The 26,084-nt window shown below is 43.8% G+C and overlaps 1 protein-coding gene across 1 annotated transcript in view; it reads left to right on the top strand.

Moving 5' to 3' along the window:
- Nucleotides 1–26,084, top strand: part of ADAMTS17 (ADAM metallopeptidase with thrombospondin type 1 motif 17) — a 398,711-nt gene that overhangs the window by 297,656 nt on the left and 74,971 nt on the right. The window contains exon 19 of the mRNA XM_075342840.1: nt 21,761–21,920. Coding sequence (XP_075198955.1) covers nt 21,761–21,920 — 160 coding nt within the window. The remainder of the gene's footprint in view (nt 1–21,760; nt 21,921–26,084) is intronic.

Below are 26,084 nucleotides of genomic sequence, written 5' to 3'. Positions count from 1 at the left end.
GCATTTAGGAGGCTGGGAGAGGGAGTGCGCTCCGGGACCCCCGTGACTGGATCACGGAGGCCCAATCATTGCAATGGCAAGCCAAGGTCGTCATGACGACCTCCAGGTCAGCCATCTACATCGAGCCTATTGGACCATGCTAGAGCGTGGTCAAAGCTTCTATCAGTAGAGCACTGACCGGTATAATGTATTGCTTCTGCACTGCAATATACAGTCATATGAAAAAGTTTGGGCACCCCTATTAATGTTAACCTTTTTTCTTTATAACAATTTGGGTTTCTGCAACAGCTATTTCAGTTTCATATATCTAATAACTGATGGACTGAGTAATATTTCTGGATTGAAATGAGGTTTATTGTACTAACAGAAAATGTGCAATCCGCATTTAAACAAAATTTGAGCGGTGCAAAAGTATGGACACCTCAACATAAAAGTGACATTAATATTTTGTAGATCCTCCTTTTGCAAAAATAACAGCCTCTAGTCGCTTCCTGTAGCTTTTAATGAGTTCCTGGATCCTGGATGAAGGTATATTTGACCATTCCTGCTTACAAAACAATTCCAGTTCAGTTAAGTTTGATGGTTGCCGAGCATGTGCAGCACGCTTCAAATCATTCCACAGATGACAAAATTTGACCGGTGCAAAAGTATGGGCACCCTTATCAATTTCTTGATTTGAACACACCTAACTACTTTTTACTCACTTACTAAAGCACTAAATTGGTTTTGTAACCTCATTGAGCTTTGATCTTCATAGGCAGGTGTATCCAATCATGAGAAAAGGTATTTAAGGTGGCCACTTGCAAGTTGTTCTCCTATTTGAATCTCCTATGAAGAGTGGCATCATGGGCTCCTCAAAACAACTCTCAAAGGATTTGAAAACAAAGATTATTCAACATAGTTGTTCAGGGGAAGGAGATTTAAACTGTCAGTTTCCACTGTGAGGAACATAGTAAGGAAATGGAAGAACACAGGTACAGTTCTTGTTAAGCCCAGAAGTAGCAGGCCAAGAAAAATATCAGAAAGGCAGAGAAGAAGAATGGTGAGAACAGTCAAGGACAATCCACAGACCACCTCCAAGGACCTGCAGCATCATCTTGCTGCAGATGTTGACCGATGCACACTGACACCAATACACACTGACACCAATACAGCGCACGTTGCACAAGGAGAAGCTGTATGGGAGAGTGATGCGAAAGAAGCCGTTTCTACAAGCACGCCACAAACAGTCACCTGAGGTATGCAAAAGCACATTTGGACAAGCCAGTTACATTTTGGAAGAAGGTCCTGTGGACTGATGAAACAAAGATTGAGTTGTTTGGTCATAAAAAAGGCTTTATGCATGGAGGCAAAAAACATGGCATGCCAAGAAAAGCACTTGCTACCCACAGTAAAATTAGGTGGAGGTTCCATCATGCTTTGGGGCTGTGTGGCCAATGCCGGCACCGGGAATCTTGTTAAAGTTGAGGGTCGCATGGATTCAACTCAGTATCAGCAGATTCTTGACAATAATGTGCAAGAATCAGTGACGAAGTTGAAATTACGCAGGGGATGGATATTTCAGCAAGAGAATGATCCAATACACCGCTCCAAATCTACTCAGGCATTCATGCAGAGGAACAATTACAATGTTCTGGAATGGCCATCCCAGTCCCCAGACCTGAATATCATTGAACATCTGTGGTGTTATGATCCGGAACCATGGAAGACCACCACAAATCATTGGCAAAAGGTGACAAGAGCATTGGCAACTAATCTGGCCGCCATCCCCTTACTAACCATCACAACTAGAAGTAGCCGAGGGGTGAACTAACATCCTGTGCACTGCGAACCTAGCCGGAGAACTAACTATCCTAAAGGTAGGAAAGATGAATAACACTCTGCCTCAGAAAATAGACAAGAATAGCAAGCCCCCCACATTCAAAGACTGCGGTGATATAGGAAAAACACAATACACAGGTAGATGACAGGATTAGCAAAAGGTGAGGCCCCCGCTGACTAAACTAGGAAAGGACAGGAAAGGGACTGATGGTGACCAGAGAAAAACCCTGCAAAATACCAACTTCCTGATAGTACAAACAGGCCCTCAGATCGCTCGATCTGAACTCCGTCCTATACCAGGTGCCCTTGTCATACCAATGAACAGAAAACAAGAATTATAACAAATTCAACAAGCCACAAACACATGGACCCAAAGGATCTATACTCCACACAGAACTGCAGGGAGTTCCTCAACAATCCACCGAGGGGGAAAATCCCTGGAAGGAAATAAACTGAAACCAAGCACAACAAATGACAAACCCAGATAAGCAAAAGAACCAGACAATAAATAAAGAGCAAGCACTTATCTGGAGTAGATGTGGTGTAAAGCAGGATTAAGCAGGCTGGAGTTACAAAGAACAACTGACATCCGGCAACAGCCTGCAATCAGACCAGGACTTAAATAAGCAGAGAGTTAGCAAAGGAAACACCCACTGCACAACACACCTGGTCCAAGTCCAAACCATTCCTGGCCACCAGAGGGAGCCTCCCAGCAGCCAAAACATAACTAACATTCACAACACTGTGGGATGATTTGAAGCGGGCTGTCCATGCTCGGCAACCATCAAACTTAACTGAACTGGAATTGTTTTGTAAACAGGAATGGTCAAATATACCTTCATCCAGGATCCAGGAACTCATTAAAAACTACAGGAAGCGACTAGGGGCTTTTATTTTTGCAAAAGGAGGATCTACAAAATATTAATGTCACTTTTTTGTTGAGGTGCCCATACTTTTGCACCGGTCAAATTTTGTTTAAATGCGGATTGCACATTTTCTGTTAGTACAATAAACCTCATTTCAATTCAGAAATATTACTCAGTCCATCAGTTATTAGATATCTGAAACTAAAATAGCTGTTGCAAAAACCCAAATTGTTATAAAGAAAAAAGGTTAACATTAATAGGGGTGCCCAAACTTTTTCATATGACTGTATGATTCCAGCGATCAGACTAATAAAAGTTAATATCCCACCCATTAATAAAATTGAAAAAGTTTAAAAAAAACTTTTAAATTTAAAAATAAAAAAAAATATTCAGAAAATAAAGAACGAAAAAAAATATTATACCAATAATTATGTATATTTATGTAAATACAACAAAAAAAGTACACGCATTTGGTATTGCCGCGTATAGAACAACCCGATCCATAAGAGTCAAATAGTTAACTGCTTTAGTTAACGTCATAAAAAACATAGCCAAAACGATTTCTTATCATCATATAGCTGACACAAAAGTGGAATAAAACGTGATCAAAAAGTTATAAATAAATCGAAATGGTATAGCTGAAAATGTCATCTTGTCAAAAATATGCTGACATACAGCTCTCTGCAAAAACAATAAAAAAAACTACAGCTCTTAGAATACAGCAATGCAAAAATATTTTTTCTATAAAATAATTTTTATGACACAAGCGTCAAAACATAAAAAAAACCCAATAGGATTGTGATATCACTGTATTTGTACTGACCTTGAAGAATAAAGCTGTTATCACTTTTACAACATGGTGAACGGCATTAAAAAAAAAATAAATTCCTAAATTGCTGTTTCTCCTTGATTCTTCCTCACAAAAAGCAGAATAGAAAGCCATAAAAAAATATATGTAGCCCAAAATGGTACCGATAACTCCAAGTCATCCTTCAAAAAAACAAGCCCTAATTTAACTGTCAGCAGAAATTTATACAAAAAATCCCCCAAAAAACTATAGCCTTTCAATTTTGGTGATGCAAAAAAGCTTTATTTTGTAAAAAAAAAAAAACAAAACAAACATTTTTTTGTGTGTGATAGTAGCCAAACCTAAAAAAAACCCTATATAAATCTCATATCCCTGTAATGATACGGACTTGAGAAATAAAGCCACCCTATCACTTATACCACAAAGTGAACTTTGTACAAAAAATTGTAATAAAGCTAGTTCTACTTCTATTGATTTAATTATTCTAGCAGCCAAATTTCGCACTAAGGCCGTCGTCACACGGGACGATCTATCGTGCGATCGCACGAGCGATCGTACCCACCCCCGTCGTTTGTGGGTCACTGGCAATTTGTTGCCCGTGTCGCACAAAGTCGTTAACCCCCGTCACATGCACTTACCTGCTGAGCGACGTCGCTGTGGGCGGCGAACATCCTCTTCCTGAAGGGGGAGGGACGTTCGGCATGACAGCGACGTCACACAGCGGCCGGCCAATAGAAGCGGAAGGGCGGAGATGAGCAGGACGTAACATCCCGCCCACCTCTTTCCTTTTGCATTGCCGGCGGCCGCAGATAAGCTGTGTTCGTCATTCCCGGGGTGTCACACGGAGCGATGTGTACTGCCTCGGGAACGATGAACAACCGGAGCACAGAAGGAGGACCGACATTTTGAAAATGAACTACGTGTCAACGAGCAACGATAAGGTGGGTATTTTTGCTCGTTCACTGTCGTTCGGTGGGGTCATATGGTACGATATGTCTAACGATGCCGGATGTGCGTCACAAACGACGTGACCCCGACGACATATCGCCCGATATATCGTACCATGTGACACCGGCATAAGGCTTGGCTCACACTTATCCTGAGCTCTATGCTGAGCATTTACACTGGAGATTACTTATAAATCTCTGAAAAAAATGATTCAGACGAATTTCCCAAAGGAAAATTCACTGTAATGAGGCAGAGCTAGTCACTTTGAACTCCAGTCTGGCCTGTGGTGTCCATCTTTTTACGTGTCTTTTTAGGCGTGCATAAAAGTGAGGTCATCAATAGTTTTGTGCACCTTTTGAAAAGGGCACTGTTGAAAAGAGGCCAAACAGAGTCAGGAGTAACTCTGCTGCCTCATTAGTGAATTAATCCATCAGGATTTCATTAGAATCACATATTTCGGAGATGTAAATGGAAGCACGAATCTAAGTGCACAGTATATAGCACCGGATAAATAGAGAACTGACCCAAAATGTCCTGTACCTCAAATTGTCACCAAATAGCATTCAACTTAACCCACAAAAAACACTCAGGTCCGTCAACTATTACCAGAAATATTGGGGGCTTGCACATTACTGGTAGCACAAAGGCTCTGTAAAAGCTCAATGGCTCAACCAAAAAGAAAACCAACAATATCTGCGCTCTCAAATCCAAATGCCCCCCTCCCTCGTGAGCACTACAATATGTCTAAACACGAGTTAACTTCCACATGTTTGGCACTGTTGTAGTGAGGACAGCCCGCTTAATTTGTGGGTCGTGTGTCTCCAAAAGCATGCATTGGGCACATTGTACATGCACTTCATAGTCCTGGGCATTACAAAGGCTTATTTGCAATTTTTAATTCTGTGACACTTATTGTGTTTGACACTATGGGCGTTTTCCAGAGACAAAAATCATTATTACACCCGTAGATTAATTCCCAGAGGGATGTAATTTCCCATATGTGGTCACTTGAGGGGGTTTCTGGTGTTCTGAGACTTAGAGGTTCTGTAAATGGAGTCCACAAACTATTATAGGAAAATCTGTGCTCCAAAAATTAAATGGCACTCCTTCCCTCGTGAGCCCTGTGGTGCGGCCAAACTATACTGTACAGTCACGTGAGGTATTGCCACGTTCAGAAGAAATTGTGTAACACATTATAGAACCTATTTTTACCTATTGGCCTTTTGAAAATTGAAAATCTGGGGTTAAAGCATCATTTAGTGGTATATATGTAATAATATTTTCATCACTGCCGAATAGTATAATTTTTTTTACATACCTGTGTTGTAAATCTGCTCACTGTACGCCTTCATTCATTGAGAGGTGCAGTTTGTAAAATGGGTCAGTTCTGCGGGATTTCTGGTGTTCTATCACTTCAGGAACCCTGCCAATGTGACATGGCACCAGCAAACTATTCCAACAAAATCTGAAGTCCAATATGGTGCTGCTTCATTTCTCAGCTTTGCACTTTGCCTCAACATTAGTTTTGGATGATATTGAGGATATTGGCGCACTCAGGAAAAATTACACAACAAACTGTGTTGTCCATTTTTTTCTTATTAGCCCTTATAAAAATTAAAAATGTAAGGCTAAAACAACATTTTCGTGAAAAAAATTAAATTATTGTTTCTTCTCTTTCCATTGGTAGAAAATTATCTGAGACACCTGTGGTCTCATTATGCTCATTGCACCCCTAGATAGATTAATTGAGGGGTGTACATTTTAAAATGGCGTCACTTATGGTGGGGCCTGCTTTTCTAGCATCTCAGGGGCTCTTCCAATGTGACATGGCACTCCCAAACCATACCAACTAAATCTAAACTCCAATATGGTGCTCCTTCCCATTTGAGCTTTGCATTGTGCCTCAAAAGTAGTTTTGTATAGTCTGTTGTCTCCTATTACCCTTTTTGTAAATTAAAATTTGGGGGCCAAATCAACATTTTAAGGTAAAAAACAGTAGTTTTCCATTACACATGGGGTATTGGTGTACTCAGGATGAATAGCACAACAAATTTTATGGTCCATTTTTTCCTATTATCTTTGTAAAAATTAAAAATGTGGGGTTAGGGCAACATTTTTATGGTAAAAATGTATTTTTCACTTTCACGGTTCACCGTTACAAAATTCTGTGAAGCACCTGTGGCTTCAAGGTGCTCACCACACATCTAGATAAATTCCTTGAGAGGCCTAGTTTCCAAAATAGGGTCACTTGTAGGGTCTTTTCACTGTTTAGGCATATCAGGGGCTCTCTATATGCAACATGATGTCCGCTAATGATTCCAGACAATTTTGCCTTACAAAAGTCAAATTGTGCTCCTTCCCTTCACCAAACATTGGGTATCTTCGTACTAAGGAGACATTGCACAACAAATTGTATAGTATACAATTTAATCAACCACTCACCATATCCAGGTCAAACTCTGCATACACAGAAAAATGGCAAATCCCAACTCAGATGTTTTTTTTCACGATTACCTCTCCAAAAATCACACAACTCTAAACTGGTTTTACTTCAATGCTGATCTAAAGGTGCACAAGAATTAGACTTCTGGTATGCTGATTGTTGATTCTCCCTGGGTTTTGGCACACTTTGGGCATACCACACGAACAAGGCCAAAGTGAGACACAACTTGGGCTTTGGCAGGAAGCTGCATACTACCAGGTTTTATAACAAGAACAATGTTAGTTATTACATGAGTGAGTAGTAATATTGACTTGTAATTTGGCATAATGGTGGATTCAGTAAAGTGATTGATGTTTTTAATATTGTGAGTATACAATGCTTTGGTGGATGGCTGCACTGTGTGTGTAATCCTTATGTGCTTTTAGGACAGCATCAGACTAAAACTGGTGTGGAGATCTATGATTGACTCTCTAGATAAGTGATCCTGCAGAAAACAGCTGGATTGAGTTATGCCATTTTTCTGTGTATTCTGAGTTTGATCTGGAGGTGATGAGTATTCAGTCTAATTGTGGAACATTTGAGGCTAAAGCCTTACAATTAAGCATTCGATATCGTATGCGATGTGACACGCCCCCATCGTATGTGCGACACGTTCAATTTGTTGACCATGTCGCACAAACGATTAATTGCCATCACACGTACTTACCCTTCCATACGACCTCAATGTGGGCGGCGAACATCCACTTCCTGGAGTGGGAGGGACGTTCGGCGTCACAGCGACATCACAATGCGGCCGGCCAATTGAAGCAGAGGGGCGGAGATGAGCGGGACGTAAACATCCCGCCCACCTCCTTCCTTCCGCATCACCGACGTTAGACGCGGGATGCAGGTCAGATCTGTTCATCGTTCCCGGGGTGTCACACACTGCGATGTGTGCTGCCTCGGGAACATTGAACAACCCGACGTGCAATTTTTAGCAAATGAACGACGTGCATGTGATGAATGGTTTTACGTTCAATCGCAATCGCACGTAGCTGTCACACGCTACAACACCACTAACGATGCTGGATGTGCGTCACTTACGACGTGACCCCGCTGACACATTGTTAGATATGTTGTAGCGTGTTAAGCCCGCTTTAGTGTAGAGCCACTGGTATTGAAATCCAACCAGCTTTAGTGTCCCAGCACTTCCCACATGATACAGGTGCAAAGCATGGGAGAGCGCTCAGTGTTTACTGGACCAGGTCATGGTGGTTTTCCATTTCCCTGTAAGGGAAGAAGCCTGGACCAAGGAGGTGTGCACACCTGAAGAAAAGATAAGACAACTCCTTTAAACCCTAAATAGATATGTTATATACTGTAGCTCTCCATTCATGTTGTCCAAATATGAGTAGGCTAGTTGTATAAAAAATGTGCATTAGTGTCAGAAATTATTTTATACCCTGCATGGGAGCATTCTATATTTTGTGATAAATAGAAATTAATGTAGAGGAGCATTAAAAGGTAGGGAAGATATTAAAGGGGTTGTCCATTACTTGGACAACTCCTTCTCAGTCAGCATGTTTGCCTCTGTTAGGCTATCTGCGCACGTTGCGTAATTTTATGCGTTTACGCTGCATATTGCAATGCAACGTAAACGCATGCGTCGTGCGTCCCCAGCACAATCTATGAAGATTGTGCATAATCCATCCGCACATTGCGTTTGAGAGCGCAGCGATTTGCATGCTGAAATTTTGATCCAAATCGCTGCTCTCAAAAAAGTAACGTCACTTATTTTGTGCGCTTTGGATGCTGTGCCCACTCTGTCTATGGGAGAGGCAGCATCCAGAGCGCATGAAATCAGTATCTATTCTGCAGACACACTGCATCCATTACGCAGTGTTTATGCAGCGATTTGAAGCGCACATGCACTGCCAAATCGCTGCAGAATTTTCAGCATGGACACTATGCAACGTGCGCACATGGCCTTAAAATAACAACACTTACATTCCCCATCGAGTGCCTTCATTGTTCCAGCGCTGTCAACCAGGGCCGGATTATAGGCGGGGCTACAGCCCCGGGTCCCCCACCAAAAGAGCTTCTAAGGGCCATACTTGCCACTAGGCACCTGTCAGCATTTTTTTTTCTTCACACCCTATTCCCCCTCCGTAAAGACAGTCTAATAAATCAGCTGTGTTTGCGGGGGAGGCGGGGTAGGCGGCGCACCGCCATTTATTTGTATCTGCGTCTTTAAGACGCAAAAACAAACTGCGGGCACAGGATGCTGATTGACCCCGGAAATACCAGCACTTGCACTTCCGGGGTCAGAGGTGTGCCAATGAGCTCCCGGCTATGTGCTTCGGCCATCATGGGCGTACCCAGCGAGGGGCAGGAAGGGGCAGCTGCCCCCCTCTACAAGCAGGGGCACGGTGTACTGGGCCGCTGTATCTGCTGTCCAAGCTGCACTCCTCAGCAGTGTGTACATGCTGGGCACACTAGCTGGAGCAGGAGGCAGCGCGCTGTGCTGTGCCGGCTCTGCTGTGTGCCCGGCATGTACACATTGCAGAGGAGCACAGCAGAGCCGGTGCCGGTGACCGCAGCTTCCTCCTTCCGATTCAAATGTATTGCGTCTTTCAGACGTAAATACATTTGAACAGCACGCCGGGACTGGGCCCTGCCCCCGATGTGCAGCAACGTGATGAGATCAGTACCTTGCTGACGTCATCACAGTGCTGCAGGCGCCACACAGGGAACTGGTAAGCGCTCCATGAAGGAGCTGAAGAGACAGGTTTAATTAATGGGGATGAGTGAGGAGGGGCTGAGGACACATAACGGGGAACATTTGTGAAGGAGCACAGCTTTGTGACAGGCAGGGGGGGAGTACTGTATTCCGAGGGAGGGGGGGAGGCAGGAGTGTGTAGGGATGGGGCAGTGTAATTTGTGTGTGTAGGGGGTGATGAGGGTTGCATTGTATTGTGTGTGGGGGGAGGGGTAATGGGGGGTGCATTTTATTGTGTGAGGGGGGAGGGGTAATGGAGGGTGCATTGTATTGTGTGTGGGGGGAGGGGTAATGGAGGGTGCATTGTATTGTGTGTGGGGGGAGGGGTAATGGAGAGTGCATTGTATCATGTGTGGGGGGAGTGGTAATGGGGGGTGCATTGTGTGTGTGTGTGTGTGTGGGGAGTGATGGGGGGTGCATTGTATTGTGTGCGTAGGGGGTGATGTGGGGTGCATTGTGTGTGTGTGTAGGGGGTGATGGGTCCATTGCATTGTGTGTGTAGGGGGTGATGTGGGGTGAATTGTGTGTGTGTAGGGGGTGATGGGTGTTTGTGTGTGTGTGTGGTGATGGGGGGTGCATTGTGTGTGTGTGGGGGTGATGGGGGTGCATTGTGTGTGTGTGTGTGTGTGTGTGTGTGTGTGAGTGTGTGGGGGGGGGTGAATTGTATTGTGTGTGTGTGTGTGTGTCTGTGTATGGAGTAATGGGGGTGCATTATATTTGTGTGTGTGTGTCAGAGCTGTGTGTGTGTGTGTCAGAGCTGTGTGTGTAAGAAGCAGTACTGTGTGTGTGTATATATGAATTAGAGCAGTCTGTGTGCCCCCCCCCCCAGAACTATATGGGTCCCCCTGAGCGCTATGTCACCCATCCCAGTAATGAGTACACCACCAGAGCTGTTTGCCACTCCAGTAACGTCTATGCCCCCTGCCCCTCCTGTAATGTATATATTGTAGCCCCCAGCCCCTCCTGTGATGTATATACAGCAGTGCTGTCAGTGTGCAGTCATGTCTGTTAGTGACAGCCATCGTGAAACACAGCCACATGTCCTGAAGGAGCTGGACGGAAACAAGCTGGAGAGGTGAGTGAGGCTGCTGACGACTTCCCCATATTAATACCTGTAAGGGCTCATGCGCACGTAACTGCTGAATATTCTGCAGCAATTTGACAGCACATGTGCTCGTCAAATCGCTGCAGAAACACGGCATAATGGATGCAGTTTTTCTGTACAAAAAAGCCGATTTTCATGCGCTATGGCTGCTGCCCCCACCATAGACAGAGTGGGAACTGCATCCATAGCGCATGGAATAATTGACATGCTCATTTTATGAACCCACAGATTTGGGTCAACATTTTAGTACCCAAATCGCTGCGTTCATAAAAGCAACGTGCGCACGTATCATGCACAATCTTCATAGATTGTGCAGGGGTCGCAGGACGCATGCAGTTACACTGCAGTGCAATACACAGCGTAAATGCATGTAAGTACGCAATGTGCGTACGAGTCCTAATGCGTCTGTGTCTGCATGTATGTAAGTGTATATGACTGTGCATATATTTGTTTGTTTATATGTATTTTTGTGAATTTGTCTTCAAATATGTATTTGTACGTATGCCTGTATGTGTATGTGCGTTTCTGTGTGTGGATGGGGTCCACTGAGACTTTCACCTGGAGGCCACAAAAACCTGGAGCCGGCCCTGGCTGCCTTAACATTGGTATCAATAAAAAATGTGTGAGTAACTCTACTTTGTGTGTATAAGTGACGGCTGTGAGTTATCATGCACTGTATCTGTATTGTACTGTGTATATAAGTGACAAATGTGAGTGATCCTGGACTGTATCTGTATTGTACTGTGTGTGTATAAGTGACGGCTGTGAGTGATCCTGGACTGTGTCTGTATTGTACTGTGTGTATAAGTGACGGCTGTGAGTTATCCTGGACTGTATCTGTATTGTACTGTCTGTATAAGTGACGGCTGTGAGTTATCCTGGACTGTATCTGTATTGTACTGTCTGTATAAGTGACAGCTGTGAGTGATCCTGGACTGTATCTGTATTGTACTGTGTGTATAAGTGACGGCTGTGAGTTATCCTGGACTGTATCTGTATTGTACTGTCTGTATAAGTGACGACTGTGAGTTATCCTGGACTGTATCTGTATTGTACTGTCTGTATAAGTGACGGTTGTGAGTTATCCTGGACTGTATCTGTATTGTACTGTCTGTATAAGTGACGACTGTGAGTTATCCTGGACTGTATCTGTATTGTACTGTTTGTATAAGTGACGGCTGTGAGTTATCCTGGACTGTATCTGTATTGTACTGTCTGTATAAGTGACGGCTGTGAGTTATCCTGGACTGTATCTGTATTGTAGTACTGTAAATCTGAATGTGGCAGAACAGGATAAGACACATGTTCATTGGATTTATATCTAAATGCTACAGTTCGCACGCTACTGTTATGGCTAAAAATGTTAACGTTATGGGGCCCCCACCAGATTTTCTGCCCAGGGGCCCCCACCAACCTTAATCTGGCCCTGCTGTCAACACACGCTGCCCCGGGGCTCACGTTGGTTTTTACGTCACGTGATTCTTGCATCCAATCAACAGTAGCTTCACTCTCTCCACCATCAGTCTTAGCAAACATCAAAAGGAAGTGAGGGTCCAGGCGCTCTTTGACTTCCTTCTTGATGTTCGATTCCTGTGAAGGTGGGGAGAGGGAAGCCAGCGTTGGGTGGGTGCAGGGCACACGTGACATAACAACGTCACGTGAGCCCTGGTAGAGCGAGTACCGACACAGCTGGAACGGAGCCAACATTGGAGGTAAGTATATGTATTGTTACTTTAATGGAGGAAATCATGCTGTTTGAGAAGTAATAGACAACCCTTTTAAGGAAACTTTCTGTTTTCTACTAAATAATGTAGCTTCATGGATTATAAAGTTGAAAGTATACATATAATGACAAACAAAAGGGAAACAATGTTTTGAACTTTTGACTTTCAAGCTCCATATCTCAACATCCACCAGATCTTTGAGTGTGAGGCTACCTTCATTTTATAGATAATCATTTTGTCTATTTCATACATAAATTTGACTTGCAACTATTTAGCATATAATTAGTTATGCAGATTCTTGTCATGCCACTGCATTGTTACTGTTTTGCTCCAAAAAAAAATCGAAGTTTAAATTTTTATTATTGTTAGTATTTTGCTTTTGCTCTTGTCCGCTGGCCTGGTTGCCTTCAGAAAGACCGCAAGATCCAGGGCTCTTCCCACTAGAATGTCTGAACTCCTTCCCTGTGGGCAGAACACTAGTGTATACCTTAGGCCATTGTGTGGTTCCCTTACACAGTGTGAGGCAACCACACACTGGTAAGACTTTATTGGTTCACCAACAGGCAAAACCATATCGTACATTCCCAGCAAGAACAGAAGTTTGTACAAGCGACAGAGTCTAACCCTTCTGCTGGCTCGCCAGAGATTATAATCTCTATGACTTCAGGGCTTCCAGGGCCAGCTATCCCAGTCAAGCAGCACCCCTGTTTTGGTGAGCCCCCACTGAGAGGACATAGCGGCAAGCTTGGGAGGTTGACCGAGATCAGCTAGATATGTAGCCAGGCAACCAAATTGTCCCAACCTGGGTTCTCCAAGCAAATTTGTGGGCTCAGCATTGAGCAGTGAAGCAGTACTGTGATCCTCCAGCTGGAACCTTGGATCCTAGGCTGAAGTCCTGTAGAATGAATTTGGTGAATCAGTTCTCATTAAAGGGTATTGGGTCTTCCAGTATTGGTGGGAGATGGCTGTTCTCTCATTGGCCACTAGTTCAATCCGCCTGCATAATTTTCCCCTGAATTATAAAGACAAAAGGGCTAAGGAAATTCACATTTGACAGGCAATCCCCATTTAACAGACAATATGGCTCTGTTCAGTCTGACATAAAACAATCGCTAATTTCTCTTGACTTACTAAAAGAACAATATGTCTGGCTTAATTAAGAACACTTCACCCCCCACACAAGTAGCCAGATGCTGAATTGTCACAGTATATTTTTCAAGAAAGGCATCCAGGCCCTACTTGAACTTCTGTAATAAATCAACCCCGAAGCCTTCTGATAACTTGTTTTGGTACTGCAGCTCATCTGTTCCCTTAACAAAAATGTAAAACAATCTAATTTAGTTTTGTTTTTTGTTTTTTACCTTGAAAAACAACCTTGTGTTGTATTTTATTGTTATGTCACTCTTGGTACAGTACAACTGATTTTTGCCCTGTATGGCAGCAGCAATGAACAGCCGTTAAACAGAGTTGTCATTAAATTTTCCTCACTGCTGACCTTGCCCCAGTCCACTCAGTAAGGGTAAGTTCACACAGTGCATTTTTCGCGGCGTTTTTGCGCGTTTTTCAGGTGCGTTTTTGGCCTCAAAACTGCGTGACTTTGCTTACCCCAGCAAAGTCTATGAGTTTTCATTTTTGCTGTCCGCACACAACTTTTTTTTTAAGCTGCGTTTTTGAGCTTAAAAAAAAAATGGACATGTCAATTCTTTCCTGCGTTTTTCTGCTTTTTCCCCCCATGCAATGCATTGGAAAAACGCAGAGATCAAAGACGCAGCAAAATGCAGCCAAAACCGCACCAAATCGGGGTAAAAACGCATGCGTTTTTTGCCGCAGGTGCATTTTTGTGCGTTTTTAGCAGCCAAAAACGCAGCGTAAAAAAAAATGCAGCGTGTGCACATAGCCTAAAGGCTACTTTACACACTGCGATATCGGTCCCGATATCGCTAGTGTGGGTACCCGCCCCCATCTGTTGCGCGACACGGGCATATCGCTGCCCGTGCCGCACAACATCGCCCACAGCCGTCACACATACTTACCTGTCCGGCGACGTCGCTGTGACGGGCGAACCGCCTCCTTTCTAAGGGGGCGGTCCATGCGGCGTCACAGCGACGTCACTGAAACGTCACTGAACCGCCGCCCAATCGCAGCGGAGGGGCGGAGATGAGCGGGACGTAACATCCCGCCCACCTCCTTCCTTCCGCATAGCGGCCGGGAGGCAGGTAGGGAGAGTTTCCTCGCTCCGGCGGCGTCACACGCAGCGATGTGTGCTGCCGCAGGAACGACGAACAACCTCGTTACTGCTGAAGTAACGATAATTGGGAATGGACCCCCGTGTCGCCGATTAGCGATTTTGCACTGTTTTGCAACGATGCAAAATCGCTAATCAATGTCACATGCAACGGCATCGCTAATGCGGCCGGATGTGCGTCACGAATTCCGTGACCCCAACGACTCCGCATTAGCGATGTCGTAGCGTGTAAAGCCCGCTTAAGGCTGCTTTCACACATCAGTTTTTTGCAATCAGGCACAATCCGGTTTGTGCCTGATGCAACGGATCCGTCTCCGATTGTGTAAAAACTGATGCGACGGATCCGGTAAAAAAACTGATCCGTTTTTTTTTTTTTGTTTGTTTTTTATTTATGCTGAGAGAGAGAGAGAGAGACCCCATCATCACCGCACAAACGCCGTCACTATCGCCCCCATCATCACCGCACACGCAGGCACTACTGCACGCATCATCTCTGCACACCCCTGCACTACCGCACGGACCATCACCACACACCCCTGCACTACCGCACGCACCATCACTGCACACCCCTGCACTTCCGCAGGCACCATCACCGCACACCCCTGCACTACCGCACGCATCATCACCGCACACCCCTGCACTACCGCACGCATCATCACCGCACACCCCTGCACTACTGCACACACCCGCACACGCAGGCACTACCGCACGCATCATCTCCGCACACCCCTGCACTACCGCATGCACCATCACCGCACACGCAGGCAGTACCACACTCATCATCTCCGCACACCCCTGCACTACCGCACGCACCATCACCGCACACGCAGGCACTACCACACACATCATCTACACACACCCCTGCACTACCGCACACACCATCACCGCACACGCAGGCACTACCGCACGCATCATCTCCACACACCCCTGCACTACCGCACACACCATCACCGCACACGCAGGCACTACCGCACGCATCATCTCCACACACCCCTGCACTACTGCACACACCATCACCGCACACGCAGGCACTACCGCACGCATCATCTCCGCACACCCCTGCACTACCGCACGCATCATCTCCGCACACCCCTGCACTACCGCACGCATCATCTCCGCACAGCCCTGCACTACCGCACGCATCATCACCGCACACGCAGGCACTACCGCACGCATCATCTTCGCACACCCCTGCACTACCGCACGCATCATCTCCACACACCCCTGCACTACTGCACACACCATCACCGCACACGCAGGCACTACCGCACGCATCATCTCCGCACACCCCTGCACTACCGCACGCATCATCTCCGCACACCCCTGCACTACCGCACGCATCATCTCCGCACAGCCCTGCACTACCACACGCATCATCACCGCACACGCAGGCACTACCGCACGCATCATCTTCGCACACCCCTGCACTACCGCACGCATCATCTCCGCACACCCCTGCACTACCGCACGCATCATCACCGCACAAACAGGCACTACAGCCCCCATCATCACCGCACACGCCCCGGCATTACCTCAGTGACGTCCCCGCTGACAGTGCGATTCACTTCAGTTGCTGCGTGGAGCTCCCAGGAGCGGCGGTGTTCTACTGCCGCTCCTGTCAGCTTCATGTAGCAGAGCTGAAAGCGTCGTGGGACCTCTGTGGATTACGTCGGACCTGGAGGGGTATTTGGGGATGTTAATAAAATGGTGAAAGAGGGTGTTTTTTTGTTTTTTATTCCAAATAAAGGATTTTTTCGGGTGTATGTGTTTATTTACTTTCACTTACAGGTTAATCATTGGGGGTGTCTCATAGATGCCTGCCATGATTAACCCCTTATTACCCCGATTGCCACCGCACCAGGGCAATTCGGGATGAGCCGGGTAGAGTCCCGGGACTGTCGCAGCTAATGGATGCGGCAATTCCGGGCGGCTGCTGGCTGATATTGTTAGGCTGAGGGGCTCCCCATAACATGGAGCTCCCCATCCTGAGAATACCAGCCTTCAGCCGTGTGGCTTTATCTTGGCTGCTATCAAACCGCACGCCTCTTTTTTTTAATTTATTTATTTATTTATTTATTTTACTGCACGATATAGACACGCCCACCAGCGGCTGTGATTGGTTGCAGTGAGACAGCTGTCACTCAGCGTGAGGGCGTGTCTGACTGCAACCAATCATAGGCGCCGGTGGGCGGGGAAAGCAGTGAATACGAGATTGAATAATGGGCGGCCGACATTTTCAAATCAGGAGAAGCCGCCAGCATTGTGACAGCCGTGCCAGTGATCGGTGAGTGGGTGAGAGTGAATGAGTGAGTGAGTGAGAGAGAGAGCGTGAGTGAGTGATTTTCTGACAAGCAATAAATTTATATCACTTCTGGGCATGCTCATAAGTAAAAACCGAATCCGGTACATGCTTCGGCGTTTGATGCATGCCACCGGATTCGGCGTGCATAAACTTTCATTATGCACCATGCCGCACAGCGCCGCATGCGGCGCTATGCAGTTTTTTTGCCGCTGGCATAAAACGTTCCTCTCTGCGTCATGTGCAGCCGCCGGCGTGACGATTTTTGCCGCAACCGGCAAAAACCGGATCAAACGTGAGTACATGCGGCACAATCCGGCGCGAATAAAAGTCTAAGGAAAAACCGCACCCGGCGGCAAAAAAAAACGTATGCGTTTTTTCTGCAAAGCGCCGGGTTGTGCCGCACAGCAAAAACCTGATGTGTGAAAGCAGCCTGAGCTAACAAGTGAGATTCCGAAAACAGGAAGACTCAACATCTTGCGTGTGCTCTAGTGGCCAGGGTGAAAACTGCAATTTTTCAAGAATTTACACACAAATACACTTGTGTGACCCCCTTTTTGGTGGAACATGGCTATACCAACCATTAATAAAGATGACATGTTTTCTTTTGGATTCATTCTGGACTAAACAAAGTATTGTTGTAGTGTAGACAGGGGAGAACACTGCAGGACTATAGCACTGTCGTATGATAAGCATCAGAGGAAACCATTGCAGTCAGAACTTTTCTGGATAGTCCTGTGTTTAACTGGGCAACCTTCCCAGTATACACAAAGCTGTTTGCTGCTTTTAACTAGCGCATCAGAAAATGTTTTCCATGAACAGGCAAACGTTCAGGGTGGGAGTTGACACCCAGCAGCACCTCACATAGGAAATGGGCGGCCTGAAAAATAGAATCAAAGAGAGGGCTGAAAGGGGAGGCTGTGAATGAAAGGCTGTCTAAACAATGCAGAGGAAGACGCAGCATTTTGCTAAGAGCCTGCAGCTTTTGTTAGCAGCATCAGAAAACAATTACAGAACAACAAAAGCACAAAGCCGATCCAAAAATTGCCTGTTAAGGGGTTACATTGATAATAGAAATCCAGCACAGTGAACAGATTTCAGACTTAGTTGCCTGCCGTAACGTTACCCAGCGATTAAACATGTAATTTAATAAATTTAGTTAAGACATTTACTGTATCTAGAAAAAAGATCATTTTCTGGGGCTCTGATCTCTTCAAATACTAATATTTTTAAGTCAAATTTTGTATTTACATATTGCTTTGGGATTTTTTTTTTTACGTTTTTTTCATATTACTATCACTCGTTGCAGTCGTAATAGGCTGGGACTTCCTGTTCTGTAGAGATGAGTTCTCAGCAGACATATCATTATCATAACAGGCAGGATTATGATGAAAGGGATCACCTCTGTTATAAAGCAGGAGGCAGATAGCACAGGATCCAACTGTGAACACAGCTTACTTCCTCACCCCCTCCCCATTGATTCCGAATATCACAGAGCATGCCCTCAACACTCTTGCATTAAAGGGAACCAATCAGTAGGATTTTCGTATATAATCTAAAGCCAGTGCTATACTGGCACTATCAGATTGATTCTCTACGTGCCTTTAGTGGTCAGCTCGGATGTATAGGTTTTGAAAACCAAGAAAGTAAAGTTTATAAAATAAGCAGCTTCTTGAGTGACAGCAGCTGGGGATCAGATAATATCTGGGGGGGTATTCATAGTTACCCCTCCCCCTGTTAGAATTAGCATAAGTATTATACAATCGATTTAACTTTTCACTTGCAGGTCCTGTGTGAGGTCATACCCATGTGACCAGAAGGGGCGGGGCCTCAGCCAACAAAGCTGATACCAGGAAGCAACATTTTTCTGTTTGCTGAGGCCCCGCCCCTTCTGGTCACATGGGTATGACCTCACACAGGTCCTGCTAGTGAAAAGTTAAATCGATTGTATAATACTTATGCTAATTCTAACAGGGGGAGGGGATAACTATGAATACCCCTCAACCAGATATTTTCTGATCCTCAGCTGCTGTCACTCAAGAAGCTGGCAATTTTATAAACTTTACTTTGTTGGATTTCAAAACCTATACATCCGAGCTGACCACTACAGGTATGTATAGAATCAGCCTGATAGTGCCAGTATAGCACTGGCTTTAGGTTATATATACAAAAATCCTGTTGATTGGTTCCCTTTAAAGTCAATTGGTTGTTTTCACACTTCATTTTCTTATGTCCATAAGGCTCATGTACAGCTAATCTTAGCATCTGGCCTTCACCATAACCATGTAAAGGAAAAGGAGACTTTTATATATTAAAGGTAATCTGTCACCAGGTTTTTGCTCCCCCATCTGAGATCAGCATAATGTAGAGGCAGAGACCCTGATTCCAGCGATGTCTCACTTACTGAGCTGTTTGCTGTCATTTTGATATAATCAATGTTTACTCTGCTGCAGATCTAGCAGTTGTATAGAGTTCATGTACGCCAAGTAGTCCTGTAATGATAATCTATTGCTGATTAAACAGTGATTTTATGAAAACTACTCTAAGCCAGCCCAGTAAGTTACACAACGCTGGAATCAGGATCTCTGCCCCTACATTATGCTGCTCTCAGATTATATGGCAAATACCTTATGACAGATTCCTTTTAAATATTATATGAAAAATATATACAGAGAGAGATATTAGAAATTACATTCCTTAAACAGAATGAATTCCAGGTTAGAGTCCAATACTAGATTTAATACAAGCAAGTATAATATTAGTTATTATTGGAATTTCTTGCTGTACAATCTGATAAGATTTTTTCTCAAGGCAGTACACAGTTTCTCTTTGCCACCACAGTCTCTAAATACCTAAAGTTAATTTTGTTTGATTCATTTGTATTGATTTCTATTCGAGTAATAGTTAATTTGGTCAAATATTTCCTGTTTCGCTATAAAGGTTGTTGAAGAAAATGAATGGACAAATCAGCTGATGTGGTCAGTTAGCCAGCTAATGGTAAAACTTGAGCATTTGCTTCATGTCAGACAACACATTCACATGCCTGGAAATGAATAAGTGAATTGGTTCCCTGCTTAAAGGGAATCTGTAACCAGCTTTTTGATATGTAATCTGAGAGCAGCAGGATGTAGCTCCTGAGATCCTTATTCCAGTGATGTGTCACTTGCTGGTCTGCATGGTGTCATATTGATACTATCACTGTTTTTTCTGCGGCACCTCCAGCAGTGCTCAGAATACTAAGCCCTTTATAACCCCACCCACACTACGGATTGTTAGCTTTCTGTGAACACTGTACATTGACAGAAAGCTGCTAACGAGTGGTTCAGATGGGGTTACCTAGAGCAGTTGACTAGGAGGCATGAAACTCCTAGTATTGTATTGATAATTTTCTGTTGATAAAACACTGATTTTATTGAAATGGCAACACCCAATCTAGTAAGTAACACATTGCTTGAATCCGGTTCTTAGCTCCTACATCATGTTGCTCTTACAAAACATAGCCAAAACTTGCTGACTTATTCCATTCATCGACGCAATATTAAAGCGGAACTCTGGTGAGATAGAAAGTACTGTATATACATTGACGTAGCTTCAAAAACTATAAAGCACACATCCATAGTATTGTTATCAATGTTTACAGTATGTGCTATTCTGAGCTATTCACTGTACTGGAGAAGCAGTCCTTAAGTGCTCCCCCTCCCTTCTGGGATGCCATGTCACAGATGAGTGGGTATGGCTTGCTACTAGCATCTAATACAAGCCAGCTCCCTGTTATCAGCTCCTGTATGCAGTCACCGGTTTGGGGACATGACTTTCCCATTGCTTGTAAGGCAAGCCACTTCCATGACCATGCTGTATGTGTGTGCAGGTTTGCAATGTCATTCCATCATTTGTTTGTTTGTCCTCTGTTGAGGAGACTCCATATGTGATCTATGCCTGCTTCTTCACAGCTTATCTATGAAAGTCATAGCTTCCCTCCTCACTCCTTTGCATGTCACAGATAAGTATTACAGCTGCAGATTGTATCCGTCCCATAGTTTATTCCCCCCTCACCAGCACTTCTCCCCATACTCTCATCACTTGCTACCACTTTTATCACTCCTGTTTCACATCTGCCTCTCCAGCCTGGTAATAAAGCAAACTAAGGCAAAGTAGTATAGTAATATGTCGGAGAGATGCTGCAGTAGACATCCTTTTGCTTTCCTCAGATTTTGGGAAACAGGAGTGATATAGTTGCAGGGGTTGGGAACGGACTATGGGAAGGATACAACCTGCATCTTCACAGCTTATCTGTGAAATGTCAGAGTATGGAGGGAAGTTATGAGTATCACAGATAAGCTGTGAAGAAGCAGGCAAAGATCACAGGGGAGGGTCACCCGGGCTGAGAGCAAATGATGGAATGACATTACAGACATCAGGCTTGATCGACAGGCTGTCTTGTGTAAGAAACAATGAAAAAGCCATGTCCTGTGACTGAATGGAAGGAGCTGTTTTCAGAGGCGTATTAGAAGCCGATAGCAAGCCAAGATTCCTAATCTGGGACATAGCATCCCATAAGGAAGGAGGACACTCGAGTCACGTCTCCATCACAACGAATAGCTCTAAATAGCACATACTGTGACAATTAAAACACTACTATGGATGTAGGCCTTTATGGTCCTTTTATAATTAGTCAGACCATATCACTTGCACATGAATATCTTTTTCAATAATATCTTGCTTTCTTTTGAAATATGTGACTAGGTTTTGCTCTTCCACGATCAGAACTATGGCATTCATTATGAGTATACCATCCCAGTGAACCAGTCAACAGAGCAGACGCCTGAGATGGAGAGACAACCAGAGCCACTGTACATGTGGACACACAGCAGCTGGGAGGGGTGCAGTGTACAGTGTGGAGGAGGTAAGGTCACAATGATTCATGATGGCAAAATAGAGGACAATACAGTCTTTCAAATATTACACTCTTCCATGTAAGCTTTAGTAGCCTACTGCAATGATAGCTAAGTAATGATTGAGAGATAATGGGAGACCAAGGTTCAGGATGTTGAAGATGACCTTAAGCTAAGCTGTAAGCACCAGATATACTCTCAGGTGTTACTTTGGATTTCAGACTGTATTGCCTTTGTTTTTTGGACATTTGTGTCAGTGGGCTGTGATGCAAATATGTTAATGGTTTAAATCGCTTTATATACTGATCCATAGCACAAACCTACATGAACAATTTCAATACTTTGTTAGATACAAAGCAAGGAAAAAGAACCATAAGAAACCACCAGTTCCGGACATAAAGACTTGCTTTACCCATTTGTTCATTGCTTAGTTATACTCGACCCTTTCTCGACATGTGAGCTATTAGTATGTCCTATATTGGGCCCTGTTCTTTAATGTGGGCTCAGGTGTGGAATTCACATTTTTCCCAGCAGATAATGGCTCTATTATTCAGCAACCATCTACCTTTAAATAGGACTTGTCACCAGATCAAAAGTGGTCAGCTTTTGCTCTTTTTTTATTTCAGCTGCTCCCTGAGTATTTTTTAGTTTTGAAATCTGCCATACTATTCAGAGATAAGGGACTTTTTATTGAAGGCTTTTTTTTCAGTCTTTTTGGGCATTTCTGATATGGTAGTTATGCAGAGGAACCAAAAGACCTGCCAAAGAAAGTTCTGTGACTATTGGCCCCTTCAAAAGACCATAAAAATTAGTACTACATAAAAAGGCCTATACCTCTGTAACTTTATGGTAGATTTTAATAAAGGAGCAAAATACTAGGGCAAACCTAATCATTCTTGATTCTGCCCACATTTGTTAACCTGTTAAATGCCACTGTCAATCTCTAATAGTGGATTTGCAGCACACATGTCACATTCATCTCCCTGTTTTTAGAGACAAGTGACAGTCTTTGGACTGGAGACTTTCATCTGGCTCTCCACATTTAAATGGGTTTCGTTTCTCTTTGTACTGAAGTGGTTAAGTGTCAGTTTTTCTCTTGCAGCTTTTTCAAGGAGTTCCTAGCTGAGTGTTTTAGCTGCTCTTTTGTAGTCATGCCCTTCAGGTTTAAATGCTGGTGTTACCCAGCAATCCCTGCTGAAGATACAAAGTATTTTGGTCTCTGGCCGCCTTGGAGGAAGGTTCTGCTGTGGAAGAATCCTACTCTCAGGCTTTATCCTTTTTGTTACCTTTTTCCCCATTTATCTTACCCTACCTTGTGTCTGGTTAGTGCAGTGGTGGGATTTAGTGTACCTCACCTTCCCTCCATTAGTCAGGAGTCTTCTCCGGGTCTCAGGTTCCTGTTTGGTGACAGTTGCGGAGACTGTATAGGGACTGGCTAGAAGAGTAGGGACAGCTGCAGGTGAGGCTAGGAGGTGTATTACCGTCCCTTCTCACTAGTTCCAGAGACCCTCTTTTATTGTGTCCCAAGGTGTCCCCTTTGTTAATTGTGTTTTGTTGCACGTCAGACACATGTAGGTCTGAACGCTCCTGCCACGCTTGTCTAACCCGGCAAGTGTGACAGTGCAGCCCTGGAGGCACTGCGTTCTAATCACCCATCGACACCTCAACATGATCTCAGGATGCTAATGGGTCTGCTGAAAACCCCCGTGCATGTCATGACACGGTACTCTTATGAAAGCCAGCCTGTGGATGGTATTCGTAACAGACAATGATTTTTGCTAGCCACAGCTATACTGTTGTATGGTTGTATATAGTACAATTGATTGGACGATCTCAGGCTCATGTCCCCTATGAAAACTACAAAATAAAACTAAATTTATTTATTTATTTAGTTATTTATTTTTTTAAATGGCTAAAATATAAAAGAAAAATAAACATCTGAATCATACATTCACCCCCTCCATTGAAAATAAAGAAATTACAAAAAATACATCTACATTCATAAACGTCTGATCTATCAAAATATAAATTAACTAACCTAATCAATAAACCCGTAATGATAAAAATCAACACAGCACAAAGTGCAATAAGAAGCGATCAAAACATTGTATCTACTCTAAAATTTTATATATAAAAACATCAACTCAGGGTACAAAAAACAAGCTTTAATATAGCTCAACTGACCAAATAATTAAAATGGTATGGGTTTTCGAAAATGGCAATTTTTTATCACTTAAGTAAAAAACAAACAAACTATGAATGTTTGGCATAAACATATGGTAATCATACTGACCAAAAGAATCATATTGCCAAATCAATTTTACTGTATAATGAATGTAATTAAAGCAAGAATAAAAATGTTTAAAAGAACTGAGAGTCCTCAGTGGCTGATACCTTTTGAATGGCTAACTGAAAAGATGGTAATAATAGCAAGTTTTCAAGACTACTTCGGTCTGTTCATCAGGCTGAGTATAACACAAAATCTTTAATTACCTGTAAAAACTAATTACGGAACTGGACTTTTTTTGTAATTTTGCTTCGTTTGGAATTGTTCCCATTTTTCCGTAAATTACTTGATAAAATGGATGGTAGTGAAAAGTACAACTTGTTCTACAAAAAACAATCTCTTGTAGGCCTCTTTCACATGTCCGTGAAAATCACGCACGTTTTTCACGGACGTGTCAAAGGTGCGCATTGCTTTCCGTGTGCCGTATTTATGGCACGCTTGTGTTCTCCATGTATTATCCGTGATGCTGACCTTGCTGTCCGTGGTGCTGATCTTCGGTCTCCAGCCCTGCCGACTCTCCGCTGCTGCTGCTTCCGGCCCGCAGTGGAGTGACTTGCAATAAGCATAAAGAGCGGGGGTCGGAAGCAAGTGACAGCAGCAGCAGACACAGCAGCGCTGGAGCAGGTGAGTATAAAAATTATTTTTCTTTCATAGGCACGTGTGTTTTCTCCGGTGCGTGTCACACAGATCACATCCGTGCGGTCCGTGTGACACCCGTGATGCCGGAGAAAAATTGACATGACTACGTGTGGAGCATACGGGCACACGTATGCTCCACACGGTCCATGGCAAAACATGCACATGAGCGCACACCCATTGATTTTAATGGATTTACGTGTGCCCAAATCTCCGGCACATATGGAAAGGGACCAAACACATACCGTAGACACGAACGTGTGAAGGAGGCCATAAGGCTATGGACCGAGATATAGAAAAAGGTTATGGCTCCTAGAAGGAGGGGAGCAAAAAAAACCCTGAAAATTGTCAGGTTAGTAACTGATTAAGAGGAATCTCTTAGCAGATTTTTGCTATCTAATCTGAAAGCAGCTTAATGTATGGGCTGAGACCCTGATTCCAGCGCTGCATCATATACTAAGCTGTTTCAATAAAATAAGTCTTTTATCAGCAGGAGATTAGCACTACAGTACTAGGTGTCTCATGCTTCCTAGTCGTCCTGCTCTATGTAACCACACCCTCACAACTGATTATCAACTTTCTGTCAACTTACAGTGTTTAACAGTATGGACTGTGGAAGAAAAGCACAATAGAGTCTTTATCCGTAAGGTAATAAAGGTAAAAAAACTCACCTGTAGGGGTTGTGCTAGTCACAACCCCTATACTCGTATGTAGCTAACGGTGGAAAAGCAGCAGCCCCGGAAGGAGTGATTCAAGGTTTGAGAAAGGAAACTGGGTGTAGTGCCGCGCTATTCAACACCCCAGAATTTATGATCGATTAATGTCTTTTTATTTTCATGCACAGGTCAACGCGTTTCAGGAGTACTCAGTTCCCTTCATCAGGACATCAGGTAAAATAACATCAAATCCGTTGGTCACAAGGATATCTAAGCATTATATACCACTACAATGACGTCAAGGAGCCACCCACAAAGAATAAATCTTGGCGGGATGATTTAAACTTGAAAATAAACAATGATGTACACTACAGATTTAACCTTGATCAGTCATTAATAATGTGAAAAAATACCCAGGAATTTTAGTATAATAAAGAATGACAGATAAAATGTTATCATGATGAAAATAAAGACATATTTTGAAAATATGTATATGTAAAAGTATATTTTTGTGTCTCGAACTTACAAATACGACTCAAAAAAAGGTGATTAGGGAGTGTGTAAGAGGAACACCATACACCATACCTAATGCTCCA

This window comes from Anomaloglossus baeobatrachus, chromosome 4 (genome assembly GCF_048569485.1).
Source record: "Anomaloglossus baeobatrachus isolate aAnoBae1 chromosome 4, aAnoBae1.hap1, whole genome shotgun sequence".
Taxonomy (NCBI): domain Eukaryota; kingdom Metazoa; phylum Chordata; class Amphibia; order Anura; family Aromobatidae; genus Anomaloglossus; species Anomaloglossus baeobatrachus.
Note: the sequence above shows the minus strand (reverse complement) of the source record. Positions and strands in the feature narration are given on the sequence as shown.